At 53.5% G+C, this 15,393-nt stretch overlaps 1 protein-coding gene and 1 long non-coding RNA gene across 3 annotated transcripts in view; one reads left to right on the top strand and one right to left on the bottom strand.

The window, feature by feature from the left end:
- The window catches only part of MSI1 (musashi RNA binding protein 1), a 30,253-nt gene that overhangs the window by 9,010 nt on the left and 5,850 nt on the right, over positions 1 to 15,393 (bottom strand). For both annotated transcript variants that reach the window (XM_066978628.1, XM_066978629.1), the window contains exons 6-9: positions 13,878 to 13,970; positions 3,465 to 3,513; positions 1,374 to 1,456; positions 704 to 821 (exon numbers count right to left, since the gene is read on the bottom strand). In XM_066978628.1, the coding sequence (XP_066834729.1) occupies positions 704 to 821; positions 1,374 to 1,456; positions 3,465 to 3,513; positions 13,878 to 13,970 (343 nt within the window). The remainder of the gene's footprint in view (positions 1 to 703; positions 822 to 1,373; positions 1,457 to 3,464; positions 3,514 to 13,877; positions 13,971 to 15,393) is intronic.
- On the top strand, positions 5,279 to 9,115 carry LOC106031355 (uncharacterized). The gene is made up of 5 exons (XR_010825431.1): positions 5,279 to 6,270; positions 7,050 to 7,252; positions 7,966 to 8,023; positions 8,159 to 8,232; positions 8,818 to 9,115. It is a non-coding gene; the product is annotated as an uncharacterized lncRNA (long non-coding RNA).

The following is a 15,393-nucleotide window of genomic DNA, read 5'->3' as shown; positions in this document are numbered from 1 at the left end:
CTACTAAAATCTTGGATGTGAATGTATCCACCTCAGAATCACTGAGGGGCACGAAACCCAGCTGGCTTGTCACTGATCGCTCCTTACGAGACAGTCCCACAATACGGGTACCGTTTTCCTTGTAATACCAGATACTTGCTGTCCCTGGGAGGGAGGGAACAAAGTGAGACAAAGCTTAACTGAAATGTTAAGGGCATTTTTATAGTCTTTAAGCAGCAGTAAGAACATCTATAAGGGCGACTATTTCAAGTGGAAACTTTGGGGCTCTTCTAGGAACTAATCCATCAGAAAGCCCGTAGAAGCACAGGAGGAAAATGTTTGGGCATGGATTATTCCACATTTGGCTCAGCTCTGTAGCTATGCCCTGTTCCACAAGGGCCGTTAGGAATTACCGTTTATACGCCACCACGCTGCAGGTGCACTGAGCTGCAGAGGGTCAGAGCTCCCCAGCGCTTGACTCCCTCCAGGCAGCTCCTCCGGCTGTCACAGGACAGCAGCGACAAGTTTGCAGTTTTTCCAGGTGCCACCAGAGGGCAAGTCGTGATCGCAAACAGGTCCCGGCGCTCCCCGAGCGTCCCCAGCCCGGCAGCACGGAGAGCTGCCCTTGGCCGCCCTGCCCGCCGCTGGGCTCCTCGCAGGAAAACCTCTGAGCCGCTGCCGGGCACGGCCGGGCGCTGGGGACGAGATTTGTCCCGGGGCTTACCCAGCATGCCGATCCCGAGCATGAAGGCATCCATCCCGTAAGGCATCACTCGGGACCGCCCTCGTGCTGAGCCCGTCGGGGACATCACCTCCTTCGGCTGGGCTTTTTTGCACTCCACCTGCCGCAAGAAAGTCAAGATCAGACCTGGCTGCGACCGGCGCAGAGCACGCAGCGCCCGGGCTGGGGGCCAGCCGGGTTGCCCACCAGGACAGCTCTCCCCAGCCGCCACCAGCCCGTCCCGCTGCCCTTACCCCTGTCCTGCACGCTGCCAGCCTCCCCTCGCTCTGCAGACACAGCGGGCAAAGAGGAGCTCAAACACTGCTCTTCTCCTGCCCTCCATGTTCTGCCTGGCCCTGCACCAGGACCTCAAAGCCTCATTTTCCTCATTTCTGAATAAAGGTAATACTCTGTCCCCTCCCACGCCACCGTGAGGTTTCCCTGTAACTTCAAAACCTCCAGGCACTGCACAGTTCCAGGTACAGTTACGACAGCTCTTCCTGAAATGCCAGCATCGTGCTGGTTCACCTCACGCCGCCTGTTTCTTTCCCAGCTTGGCTGCTGTGATTCTGAGGGAGAAGACTCAATTTCCCCCACTGCAAAGAAAGTGCCTCACGCTGCCCCTGCGCCACTGCCCTGCTCTCCATCAGGTACCTCTGCCCCAGACACTCACCATTTTGTTGTTGATCTCATGGAAGTGGATTTCACATACTTTTTCCACAATGTCTTCACTTTCAAATGTGACAAAGCCAAACCCTGAAGAAAAAGCAAAACTCCGTGGTCAGGCGAGAGCTCTGCACGGTTTGCACCCATCGCCTACATTCTCTCATTGGCAGGAGAAGAGAAGGAGCCACAAGCTTCAAGGACAGTACAATCAGCCTTTGAAAATGGCTGTGCCTCATCTTCCCTCTCCAGCAACTCCTGCCTTTGTGCAGAAGAAAACAAGACCATCCCTTACGGACCGCCCTTTCCTTCTCTTTCTGTACCTCCCACCCTCTGCTCTCAACCCAACTGATCTCAAGACCAAGTGTTTTTGTTTTGGTTTGTTTTTTAATTTTGCTATTTGCAAGGCAAAACACATGGCTGATAATGCCGGGGAGGATCCCAGCAGACGCTCACACAAAGAGAGTTGGTAGAGAAACGAACAGCTGCTTGCCAGGACATCCCCATCCTTGCTGGAGGCACCACACCAGCAGTAACACCCTGCTCATTTCCTCTTCAGCCACTGGTCATAAAACCTTGCATAAGCGGGCAAGTGTCAGCAACACGGTTACAGGGAACGAGACGGAGCTGCACAGATAACGCACAAGCAGAGTGATCTGCAAAGCTTCACCAAAGTTTAGTCCTGGGGGTAAGACACAGCACGTCCCTGGCCCACGCTCGCACCTCCTTTCTCCCACCAAACCCTTTGCTGGCAGTTTTGGCAAACACCAGCTAGGGTGGGCAGACTAAATTCAGCTGACTACAGCTGTTTCTGAAAAACTGAGGCAGGTTAAAGGATCTCTTCAAGCTAGCATCGCAACCACGCAGGGATTAAGCAGAGCTTTCCACTTTCCAGAATGGCCGGTTTCACGGGGCTTTAAAATAACTTCCAGGAACAGACAGGGATCCACTTTTTCTCCGTACTACAAGAGAAGTCTCTCTCCACAAACCCTTCCCGTCTGCCCGTGCCCAGGTAGTTATACATCATTCATCTCAACACCCAAGTGTGGAGGAGCTCAGGAATTCAAAAGCAAAACCCTGATGCCAAAACCAGTCCTAAGACCTCTGCCAGGCCTGCTGCGCCCCACGCTGCTGACAGAGTGGCAGGCAGCTCTCCCTGCTCCCTCTTTAAATACCCAACAACTCTCTTATTAACTAGTGACTGAAGGGTGCCCATAGAGGAATAGTTGGAGGAATAGAGGAATAGTCCCATAGTTGGACCGTTTCTTCCCTTTTAAGATGAAGCTGGAACAACATCCCAAGGCAGGCAAACAGAACAGATCTAATGGCTTTCGAAAAAAAGCAAAAGGAACCAAAGGGCACACAGTGTAGCAAGAGCAGAAGGAAGCGTCCCCTTCCTGATGTGGGGGCAGAGGTGCTTGGAGGTGCTTCAGACAGCGGCCCAGCACCGGGCTGCTACTGGCCCCGATTTGGAAGATGCTGAAGCCAAGTTTGTAGGTTAAGCTGTTGCCAATAAATCTGAGTTGGTGCAATACCGGTGTCAAGCCGTGCCACGCACTGAGGCAGGCAGTCTGCAGACACACTCGGAGAGCAGGAGGCAAGGACACCCATGGGTGGGCTGGGTCTGGCGCTCACAAACATTACAGCCTTGTTCCCATCCTGTAACCAGACTCCAGCAGGGCTCGTGTAAGAAAAAGGTGACCTGGGAGCACAAGTGGGCTCCAAGCCGAGGAAGGGGTGAGAGGCAGGCACTCCTCAGGCTCTGTCAGCGCTCCCGGGGCTCGGATTACACAGGACAAGGTAAGACACACACTGCGGGCTGGAGCCACGGAGGTACGCGGGAAGGGGAGGGGGCCGCCTCCTCTCACATATCTGCAACTCAGCGAGTTTACAGCACAGGAAACGCACTGGACAAAAGCTCTCTGTGCTGCAAGGGACGCTGGTAAAGGATGCAGATGCAGAAGGATGGGGCGACTGGAGGCAAGATAAAGAGCAGCTGCGACCCGCGTGCCCTGCTGCTGGGATACTAACCCCTCCCTGCTCAGGGCAGGAGGGGGACCCTCCCTGCTTCCCGCTCCTACGGCCAGGAGACCGCTCTCACCTCGGTGTCGGTTGGTTGTCTTGTCAAACATCAGCATCGCGTCGTCCACCTGCAAAGAGAAGGGCTCCCATCAGATTACTGCTGTTGCCGCAAGCATCGCCGACATATTTGTGCAAACCCGGCCTCCCCAAACCAGCAGGAATCAAGACGAGACCTCCCATCCCCAAGAAGGAAACAGGGTGCACGCACCAGGCTCATCCCCACAGCGTGGGCCACCGCGCCCCTTGCCAAAACCGAAGCCCCTCAGCCTGGGGCAGGTGCTGCCGGGCTGAGCCCCTCGCCCGGCCCCGGTCCCTGCCGGCTCCCCCCTCCCCACGCTGCAGCCAGCAACCCCAATTGTTTGCCTGCGGCTCCAGCCGGGGGGCAAAGAGCAGGGAAGGCATTGTTCCCAAATCCCAGCCTCAAAGGAGAGGAGAATTAAAGGGGGGGAGAGAAGCAAAGCTGGAGAGGGGAGAGGAATAAGGGGCCTCCCAGCGACGGGGGAAGCGGAGGCCTCAGACAACAGAGCCCGCCTGGGAAAGCTGGGAAGCGGCCCCCGCCCCCACCCCGGAGGAGCCTTTCCTCTAAGTGAGGTTTCCCACTGCTGGAGGCTGTAATTAGAGCAAATTTACTGCAAGGCCTGAGCGAGGGCTGCCTCCCCGGGGGGAGGGGCGGCCGGCTCCCATCCCCCAGCCGGCCAGGGGCTGCTCTCCTCCATGGCGAGGCCAGTGCATCGCCCAGCACATCCCATCGCCCAGCACATCACCCAGCGCATCGCCCAGCGCATCACCCAGCGCATCACATCACCCAGCGCATTCTCATCGCCTGGTGCCACTTTCCCCCCTCATCTTCCCACTGGGCGTTTCCTTGCAGAGACACATCTGCGCCGCGCTGCAGGTCAGGCGGAGCAGGGTTAAAAAATACACTTCAATCCCCTCCGTGTAAGCCCCAGTGTAAACCTGTCCCACTGACCCATCCCTCCTCTCTAATACCACTGCCTTAATCCGATTATGAAACTGGACGTGCAAGTGCTCGGGGGATGGCGGCGGCAGTCTTCGGCCAGCAGCTGCCCGGCCGTGCTCCTGCGTGCGAGGCGGCTGCTCCCCGAGCAGCGAGCACCCACACTCCACGGCAGGGTTACCGCTCGCCTCTTCCCCAGCAAGCGTCTGCAGGAGGGGACAGCCCGCTGACATGGGCACTGCTCTTAACTTCAGCTCCCCACAAACAAAACAGAGCACCCGGCTCCACCTCGGTGCCCTGAGGACAGAAGGAGCCATTGCTAACGTTTCCAGTGCCGTCGTGAGCAGGCAGACGTCATCGCCGATGCCCTTGGGTTTGTCCGACACGTCCGCCCTACAAGAGTGAGGTGACAACAGACAACCTGGCTCCCGCTCATCTCGCGCTCTTCCTGTCCCGGCTCTGCCTCCCTCTGCAAAGTCACCACCACCTGCGAAACGCACGAACAACCCAGCCGGAGCCACGGGACACGTACGACTTCACACAGATCTGAAGCGATGCCTCAGCAGCTTCCCAACACGCAGACGTAGAGCTGGGGGCTGAAAACACCTCCCTGCACTGCTGTTCCCTACTGCCCCTCGCTCCTGCCCCTCCACCACTTCCCTTCATGACTGTGATGGGGGAGAAACCTGATGTGGCTTAAGTTTTTACTGGCTGCTTTTATGCATTTTTTAAGCTAGATCCGTTCCCCTGCCCAGCTCACAGAAAGGCTGGGCACACGGCTGACCTCCCGCATCTGATCAGCCCCAGCAGCCTCCGCAGAGCCCAGCAAGAAGGAGCAGCAGCAAGTGGCAGAGCCCCACGCGTACAAGCACAAACCCAGCTCAAGGCACCAGCCCGGGCAGCGGCCGCTGAGCTCCCGCAGCGCTCCAGCACTTGGAGCGGGGAAAAGGGCAGCAGCTTCGTCCCAAACCACGCTTTGCACGCTGAGAGGAGAGCTGCAGCCTGCCTCGGCCTGGTCCTTTTATCAAGTTTCTGCCAGTGCTTTGAAATCAGGTGTCTGCTCAGCACCCTGAAACGTGCTTGTGTTGTGAAAACCTATTTATGATAACACGTGCCCTGTTGAAAGCTGTCTCCTGTCATGAGCTAAATTGAAATGGACAAAAATATATGTACATGTAGTGTATATATATAAATATGAATACTCTGTATGTGAAGTAGTCTTACCCCACCCAACTCTAGGGCCCAAACTTTATGCATAGCTACAACCGGTGCTTTTTATTGCCAGAAAAGCCTACGCACGACCACCCCTTCTCACCCTGCCCAAGGCAACAGGTGAGATGCGTTTGGTGGTCTCAGACCGGCATGGCTTGGCTCAGCTCCATGAGGCAAAGCCGAGCCCAGCGGCCTCCCCTTGGCCCCACGGAGGCAGCTCAGGCCTCGCAGCCCTCCGGGTCAGAGAGGAGGCCGAGCCCCAGCACCTCCGCTCGGGAGCCGAGGACAAAGAGAGCCGGCGCTCACCGGGCGCGGAAGGCGGTGCTGAGGGGGCAAGCGCCCCGGTGGGCGGCCATTGTGGCGGCGAGGCTGCCGGGAGACCCCCGCTGTAACGGGCCCGTCGCGGCGGGGGTCTCCCGGCGGCCTCGCCGCCACAATGGCCGCCCGCCGGGGGCCGCGGTGGGCCCCAACAAAGGCGGCCGCCAACGGGAGCCGTCTCCGCGGCAACGCGGCCGCCATTGGCAGCTGCCGCCTGGATTAGAGCGAGCGGCGGGGCCCGCACAAAGCCGCCCCGCGGCGCCCGCTCTCCTCAGCCTGGGGGGGCTCGGGGCGGAGGAGGGAGAGAGGGCCCGGCGGGTCTCTCCCGAAGGAAAAGGTGAAAAAGCAACGGGCTTCGCCTCCCTTCTGCACCGACCGAGGCGCCGCCATCTCGCCTCAGCCCCTGACCATGGGGGGCCCGAGTGGGGTGTTTGTGGTGGGGGGTGCAGGCGGAGGAGTGGTGAGGATGAAGGGCGGATGAAGGACTCTTTGTGGTTCACACAGATCTCGGCCCCGCACCTCCAGCCGGCCCCTGAAGGGTGGCAGGGACACCTCGGCTAAAACCAGCCAGAAACGCAGGTGGGAGAAGTGCACGGCAAACAGCACTCAGGCGCAGCAGCACCCCGAAGTTCATTTTAACAGGGTGTGGAAGTAATCTGTGATCATAACTGGGCTTGAACAAAGGCTTTCTCGCTGGGTGAATTGTCTTTCTCCCACTCCCCCCCTCCCCTTAAATAAATATTTGTTTCAATTCTTTAAACACAGTCAAAGAAGCAGATCACTTTACTAGAGAACTGTTTAGCTTAGTGGTCAAGGCTCTCTCCCAGGGAACTATTTAGCTTGCTGGTCCAGGCAGCAGTTATCCAGCACTGAGGTTACAAGTTCAAGGTTTGTTAATTCGGAGAGATGCTGCCTCTCCCCGTGCTTGGCCACGAGGGTCAGAACCGTCAAGAAGAGAGGGGTGACAGGAGCTGTACCTCTTGCTCTTTCGATGTGTCCTTCCCAAGGAACCCTACCATAAGGGATCACTTTCTGACAGGTTTCTGGCAGTGAGGGAGTTGGTACCACATCCCCGAGCCTTAAACCCAAGCTAACACCTCTCCATTCTGTCTCCAGAGGCTCTCTCTAGCTTTGGAAACCACATGGGAGTGGAAGAAAGAAAGGCTTCGGCTCAGGGGAAGTTACACATTCAGGAAGTGGGGGGAAAAAATCCCCCCTGAGGAGGAACTCCTTCCCATCCTCCATGGAGTTGCCCCTGCTGCAGGCGGGCAGCACCCTCCGGAGAGGCCCTTCTGGAACCAGCACCTGGTATCAGCGAGGTAGGGGTAGCAGGGAGGCAAAGTGACAGGTTCACAGACTCACTCTCCACCAAAGCAGCCCTCAGCCTAGCCAAAACATTGAGGTGCCCAGACAGGAGACATTTCATACCAAAACAAAATGCAGTACAATCCACCTGGGCTCAGCCAAAAGGCCTGACTTTTTTCAGTAGCTTAGTCCCACCCTACCACCTTTCAGTCTTCCTGGGACAGTCAGAGGTCTCTCTACAAAAGAGGAAGACAATGACAGCCTCTTGCAGATTTTAAATAAATAAATATTTCCAACACAAGTTTGATGAGAAACATTGGATGCACTTCCACACAGGCAGATCTTGGAGAAAGTTGTAAATATTCAGGCAAAGGCTTTGCAGAGACAGGTGTCTTCCACCTGAACAGCAACTAAAGACTGCTTGGCTGGTCCTAGAAGGAACCATGGCAACATATTTGTAGGGGAAAAAAAACAAAACACCAGGCTGAAGAATAATAGCCGGTGAGACAGCTTCCACACGGGAAACATAAACCGAATGATCTAGAAATCGCTCGGCCATCCTGTCAAAGGGAGGGCATTAGCCAGCCCGGAGGTTCTGCTGGCTGCTCTGCCAGGGCAGGCTAATTTTGGGGAGAAGAAAGCACCGGCCCAGAGCCCAGTGCCACGGGGTGAGCATGCTGCGCCTACACAGCACCAGGTTTTTGACCCTCCTTACCCCATTCTGCAGAACTGTTCTCAATGGGAACAAGACAAAACGGAGAGACAGAGCCCGCTCCGTGCCACAGGTGAGTGGGTCAGCCCGCCCAGGTGTCCCTGCCTGCTCTCACGCTGCACCGTGGGCACCTGGCAAATATCAGATGAACCACCAAAGGCCTGAATGACCATTAATGCTAGCCCATTTTTGGCTATCTGCCTACCAGATGCGGAGCACAGAGCACCCTTTGTTCCAGAGGCTTTGTTACCACCAGCCGAACTGCCTACTGCCACAAGAGAGGTGATCAGATTCCCCTTCTCCTCCCCTCCCCATCTGTTCCTCACAACCATGTTACGTGTGAGAATTTGCATAAGTTGCCCTCTGATCAGCGGAAGAAAATCCAAAATCCAGTTTGGAAATCCACAGCAGGTTGACAAGTAGCTTTGATCCCCGAAATTTCCAGAGAACAGCAGATTAAAGATTAATTAATTAACATTCTCCCAAAGCAAAGTGAGGGAAATCATGCCTACCCATAAGCACAGGAACAAGTATTCCCTTAAAGAAGCTCCCTATCAGTATCTAAAGGTTCTCCAATTAGTCAGCAGGGAAAACTCATTTAATATACCCGAGTCAACCACACCATTCTTCTGGCAGGTGTACATGAATATGTATTTGTGACAGCCATGCAAACTGCCATTAAATCCAGCACGCGAGATCCGGAGTTTGTTCCCTCTGTCGGGACAGCACTGGAGTCATCGCCTGAGTGAGATCTCAGAATCTGTCTTAAGCAAACGGTCCAGAATTTGGACTGAGTATTAGATGGCAACCTAAAGGTCAGAATTGCACTCAGACCTCAGCAGATTTTTCCTTCTTGTTTGCTTCCAGGATATTTTTAGAGAGCAGGTCTCTCTCTGGGCACGATCTACTGCACTGAGAGACGGAGGTTTCATGACCAACTCATCCAAATATGCAGATCACCTGCAAGCCCACGGACAGATGCAGACTGTTTTTAAGCACTTTTCAAGCACTCTTGGAGCCTCAACTGATTAGCGAGCCATGCAGAAGCATCATTGTGAATATATTTTTTTGCACTTGTGCTTCACTAAATGCAAAAGCACACAAGAAACACCAGACTTGGGCCCAGGCCCCCGTTTCTTCAGCACCTCTGCACTCCTTGTTTCTGCAAGGAACGACTTCTCTCCTAATGACAAACGAGACTGGCTGCACCGAGTTAGAGCAGAGGCCCACACTGCCCAACACTCCCCAGGATACAGACAAACAGCAAGCACCTTTGGAAGAACAGAAGGACAAGGGAAAGATATTATGAGAGACCCCAGGATACTCCCTCAGCTTCCAGCCAGTTGTGATTCAGGGATTTCCCAAACCTGCAGGGGTGTCTGTATCTTTACCAGGCACTCCATGAATTTGTCCTATCATCTTGGAGCCTATGTAAATTTCGGCAACAACATCCTAGGGCAAAGATTTCACAGCTTAGATGAGCTCCATGACAAAGAGAGACCTTATCTGTTTTGAGCCTCTTACCTTGTAATTTATTTGACCCTCTCCACCCCAAAACCTCGTCAGACCAACCCTCGGAAAAGAAAGATGATCCAAAATAATTCTTCCCTTATTACTTTAAATAAATAACTTGGCCTATAAGCTCAGAGACCCAACAGCCCAAAGAAACTTCTCTGATGGTCAGCCCCTTCATCCCCCAAAAATAATACAGAGCAACATGTTCCCACAGGTTGAAGCAGAAAAGGAGGAAGCTGGGACTCAAGCTCCCGAGGCATCCTCATACATGTTGAGCAAGACAGAGAACTAGCTATGCCTGAGGTGCTGGGTACAAGGTATCTTTCTCCTCTCTTCCTGTTTCAGGTTTCAGTGAGGGTGGTAGCCTGAATCTAGAGAGGATATTGAAATACTTCCTTGTGAAGCCTCAAGATCTCCAACACTCCACCTTAGGCCGAGACACTTGGCTACCCGTACTGTGAATGTAATTCTTTCCTGGACTTCTATCCTAAAGTTGAAAAGTCTTCTCTTTAGAAAGCATGTGCATGGTCTCATCTTGCATCTCAGGAACACTTGAGTTTTGGAGCCAGAAGTATTTCCTAGAGATCCCACTATGTTCAGTGCCCTAGCAGCTGCACCTGACAAACTAAAGCTGGCTTGAGAGCACTTCTCAGTCACTCTTACTGTACTAAAACAAACAAACAAAAAGAAAACCACTTCATATTTTTCCTCATGAAAACATCAGCCCATATTTTTCATTTACAGTTTTTGAAGAGGAAAAAAAAAAAAAAAAAAGAAAGCTGTCCTTTGAACCAGAGAAACTCTCACACTGTATTTGGGATCCTCTTTGAAGCTTCACTTTTTTTCCCCTGTCAAAACCACGCATTTCAATATGAAGAATGGGGGTGCCATCCTCTCCATTTCTTCCTTTAACCCTAAGTAAAGCTCAGGGATTTCCTTCTCACACGTTTTCATTTTTCTTTTGTCACTTCCATTTTACGAGGCTCAGAGAAGGTTTTGGACTCAGCAAGGAAAGAAAACAAAACAAAAATAGGACAATACGCAGAAATGACAAAATGGAAAGTCAGACTCAGTGATCTTGTTTTCTGAAATGGGAAACCGTTTCACTTCGAGCCCAACCAAACTTCCATTTTTTTCTTCCCAGCTAATGAACACACAAAGCTCCAAGTGTTGCTCTGATCTGAGACACACCAACACCAGCTACCTTGGTAGACTCGTGAACTGCAGTACACAAATTTGGATGACAATGTTACAATAATCCAGTACACAAATTTGGATGACAATGTTACAATAATCCAGTACACAAATTTGGATGACAATGTTACAATAATCGTATTTGACCCTGTCTGTACTGCAGGCCATAGCATTTCCTCTCCTAATTCCTACAGCACGTACATGCTTTCTGGCTGGACTAGAGCGTACTTTTCAAACAGCATCTCTCCCGATTTAAAGGCTTCAAGGGGTGGCATACCTACCCCACGCTTAGGCTTGCAGCCTCAGGGCTACCTAGAAGAAAACCTCCATGCAAAGCCGCGCAGCTGTCCGTGCGCCCTTGCCCTCTGAAGCAGGGGATGGCCTCTCACCGAAGCTGAGATCCAAACTGAGCCTGCCTTTGGATTCACAGAGGTTGACTAAAGAGCACAGCCAGGAGCCTGGTAGCTTGATACTGAGGAATCAGGACAGCGTGACTTGTGCTCCCCTCTCCTTCCTCTCTAGGATCTAACCGTGGCTGTTCCCACGGCTTCCTGAACAGGCAGCAGGAAAGAAGAATGATTTTGGTCCCTGCCAGATCCGGGTAAAACTAGCTGCTCAGCAGAAGGGGGCACAGAGACAAAGCCACTTCCTTGGAGGGCGCGTCCCCCACGAAGGGCATCCTTAACAATTCTTTTCCAGCCAATAATCCCATTCCGACTCCAGAAGACGTACTGTCCCAAGTGACTTGGGCAGCATTTCTGTTTACACAACAGAGGCTTTCCACCATGAGGCTCACCTGACTGAAGCTTCACCTCTCGCTTAAAGATGCCATAAATTAAGGAGATGGAAGACCACAAAACCAGGTGCCAAGCGTACCTCTGAAGAAGGGATCCTAGGAAACCTCTGAAATCTAGGAGGCCCCGAGTATCATAACAAAGAGCCTGTGTACCAAAGTCATGCTCTCCGTAAGAATGACTCACATCTGAAATTGTGGGCAACGGGCTTTTCTTAGCCCTAGAAACCACAGAAGCACATTCAGAGCTCAGAACCCCAGCGCTGATGGCCACAGAGGCTTTCCTCTGCAATGTGCGCTCCCACCGATCCCCCGGTCAGCCACACGGAGCTACCAACTGCAGGGAATTTCTCAGGGAACAGTTTTCCTGGCCTTCGATGAATTATTTGAGGCTTGGCCTGGAAGATGGTTAAAGGCCAGGGAGCATGCTTCGCGTTAGAGCTCTGAGGAGCCTCTGCTCAGCTGAAACGGCCCGATGAGTCAGAAAACAGCCCCAAAACCAGAGAATCAACGTGACCAGCCCTGACCTCTCCCCATGGAAACTCCCGAGAGCCAAGAGGCCAGCTGCATCGACCTAACGCAGGCTTTGAGCACCGGATGTCGGCCGGGATGCTGGTTCTTGGGCAATGAATGCACTGAGCTGTGCAGAACTCTCCCTTCTGCCCAGTCCTAAGAAAACAATCTGACACAACCACTCCTTGCCGGTCTCCTGGTGCAAGGTCACCGTCCAACACAAGACCGTTAAACAAGAGGAATATAACAGGATAACACTCCAAAAGAACTGGAAAGTACTTCTCAAACTGGAGCAACAAGATCGTAACTGCTTGTAAACCGAGTACTACATGACATGCTTCTGCTTCACATTAACAAGGGTACAGTTCAGGTTAAAAGGGGATTACACCCAAGGCATTTCAGCTTCCTATTGAACCCATCCAGCAGTCGAAGCACAGAAACACATGCTGCTGACAACCTTCAGACACAGACACATGGACAACACCACCTTTAGTGGAGCTCTTCAGTGACACCATGTGAAAGCTCCCAGGGACAAAACAGAGTTTGCTTATTTCCAACAGAAAATAAAACCACACAGAGCTTATGACTCAGACACGAGGATTTGTGATGACTTTTGCCATTATCACTCTCTTAGGGCTAAACAGAAACAGAAAGAAGTCTCGTCTTGCAGTCATGACAGCACCCCAGGCACACACAGATGTGACTTTTGAAACCGAGCAGAGGTACTCAACAAGCACTCGTTCCAAATTTTCTGCCCGAAAGCTCCAATGATCTGGCAAAACTGATTTCAAAGCTCCCCTCCTTTTCACCTGCTAACGTTCCTTAAAGTAGCATCGCCCTTGTGCATCATCCTTCAGAAGAAAACGAATACTAAAGCCTTCATATCCCTCACACTCTTCACAGCTCCTGTGGTACTTCGTTCCACACCCAGGATGCCAGCAGCAACATCCTGGCCAGATTATCACCCAGCAAACCGCGCTCTGCCACCCTGGCCAGGTGGGAAGACCCCAACAGCTACTGTTCCCAACTCTTCCTGCCCCAAACAGCTAAGAAGCGCACAACACCACTGAGCAACAGTGAACTAGACACAGTGCCCTGCCTCAGAAGCGACCGCATTCAGTATTTGGCTACAATGATCTCCACCAGTTCCTAACTTCATTAAAATTAGATCCTTCAGTCTAATACTGTTGCTCCTGAGGAGGCTCACAGCCTCCTGATGCAGCCGAAAGGCCAAGACTGAGCCTCCTCCATCCTCCAGCTCCGTTGCGACCAGTGATTTGCACACCTGGCTGTCACGGAGCAGGGGCACAAACAACTTCAATCCACAGAAGCCTACTCTCCCCCGAGCCACCAGCCGGCACAGAAGACCCAGGCCAACACGAGGGACAGCCAACATGCCAGATTTTCTCCCAACATCCAAAAACAACATCAGCACCTGCCCAAGACTCAGCAGGAGAACTTTGGGGACCAAAAGGCTTACATTTAATAAAGGATTACAGAAATATCAATCACAAGGCTTGGAATTAGAAACAGGCCAAAAACCACGCGTTTGATGCTGCAGCAGCCCTGTTAAGAGTGTTTACACTCCTTCCTTCAGCGTTTGAACGAACTGCAAGTCTGTGGGACCAAAATGCTCAACGGGCCTCTCGATAGGGAAAAACGGAAAACCATTTCCCATAGCCCAGGTCCCAGTGACTCCAGAAACAAGCACAAGCTCTTTGTTTCAAACCAACACAGGGCTAAGTCCGCTACGAAGACATTACAGCTACCCAACCTCTGTAACTGACCTTCGATTTACTTAACCCCATACAAAAGCCTCGCAGGCTCCTAATCCCGCCTCCAAAAAAGTTCAGAAAACTCCTGTTTGCCCCAGAAGGAACAGCTTTGATCCAATGCCACTCGAGAGACTTACCTTCCCGAACTGCTCAAAGTACTGCTTCACATCCTCCACAGTAGTGTTCACTGACAGACCACCCACAAATATCTTCTTCGTTCGGGTCACCATCTGGAAAAGGGAAGGACAGGAATTCACCAAATAAACTGAGAGCAAAGCGGAGAACGGGGCTCAAAAGGCCACGAGCCCACCCTCTGCTGCCAGCAAGCGGCTGCCCCTTCGCAGCAGCCGAGCTCCAGCCCCCCCGCAGCACCCTCGGCGCGGTCCCACAGCATCTCCCTGCACGCACACACCAGCTCACCGACACCTCCTCCTTGGACAGCAGGCTCCAGCCTTCGCCGAGCCGCTGCCGCTCCCGTGGTGCCCCCAGACCCCGAGGAGCGGGGCGTTGCTTCCCCAGCCTTCCCCCAGAGAAGTCTGCTCTGCTTCCCCCGGGCCGGGGCCAGCACACGCAGGCTCCCCGGGCTTCGCCATCCTGTCTCGCAAACCGCACAGCATCCAGTCTCGCACGGAGTAAGGCCCATCCTGCACCCGCTCCCCACTCATTTAAAAGGAGCCCGGACGAGTCCCAGTTAGATCCCGTTTTGCCTTTGCCAGGAGAAAAAGACCCCTCTGCCACTTCTCACTCGTGCCACTGGGACAAGGGAAGAAGCGAACTGCCCTGAGAGGGGCCACTGCTGCCAGGCGGAGGCACGCTGACGTCCTTTGAACTGGCTCTCCAGCTGCATCCTCCCCTCCGCTGCCTGGCTACACCCCTGCTCTCAGAGGAACACATGGTCCTAATTACCCCAAGGAGCATGGGGCTAATCCGCAGCAATTCCCTGCCTTGGAGAGCAGCCCGTTCTAACACTAAAGCACCTTCTGTCACCAAACTGCTTAATGGAATTAACCCAATTCCTACCATGTGCTTCCTGGCTCCAGTTACTCGGGGTACCTGCTCACCGATTGTTCTCAGGGCCTGACCCCCTTACTTCCCTCCCAGCACCAGCCTCCTCTTCCCTCTGCGCTTCCCTCCAGCTCCTCCTCCCGTCACAGCACTTGGAATCAAGATAACGAACTTTAAAACTCCCACCCAAGAGCAAACCTGACGGGACACCCAAAGCCCAAAAGCAGTCTCCAGCCTGCTGTTGGCTCCTCGGTTCAAAGTCTGGCTGCACACCTGGACAGAGCCCCTGCAACTGCTCACTTCAACGCCAGAGCCTCTTGCAGCTAAGGTCCGACACCTTCTACCTTTGCCTGTGCCAAAGCACACAAGGGCATTTCACAAAACGAAATCCTTTAAATCCTCTACCCTGTCCCTGCCACACACTTGCTCACACACAGATGTGCGCGCACACACACACACACACGCACACCCCTTCTCTCCTCGTGTATCACAGCACGGAGCTGTTCTGTGTCTCCTGCAGCTTCAGGACACTGCCTGCAGCCTCAGAAGGCCGAGGCTCCCCCTGCGCAGAGCGCATCTCAGCGCTTCCAACCTTTGCACCCTAAAGTACAACCAAGGGGCCTGCTGGTTCCTCCAGCACCACAACCC

Source organism: Anser cygnoides, chromosome 17 (assembly GCF_040182565.1).
Source record: "Anser cygnoides isolate HZ-2024a breed goose chromosome 17, Taihu_goose_T2T_genome, whole genome shotgun sequence".
Taxonomy (NCBI): Eukaryota; Metazoa; Chordata; class Aves; order Anseriformes; family Anatidae; genus Anser; species Anser cygnoides.
The sequence above is the reverse complement of the archived record's forward strand: the minus strand, read 5'-3'. Positions and strand labels throughout refer to the sequence as shown.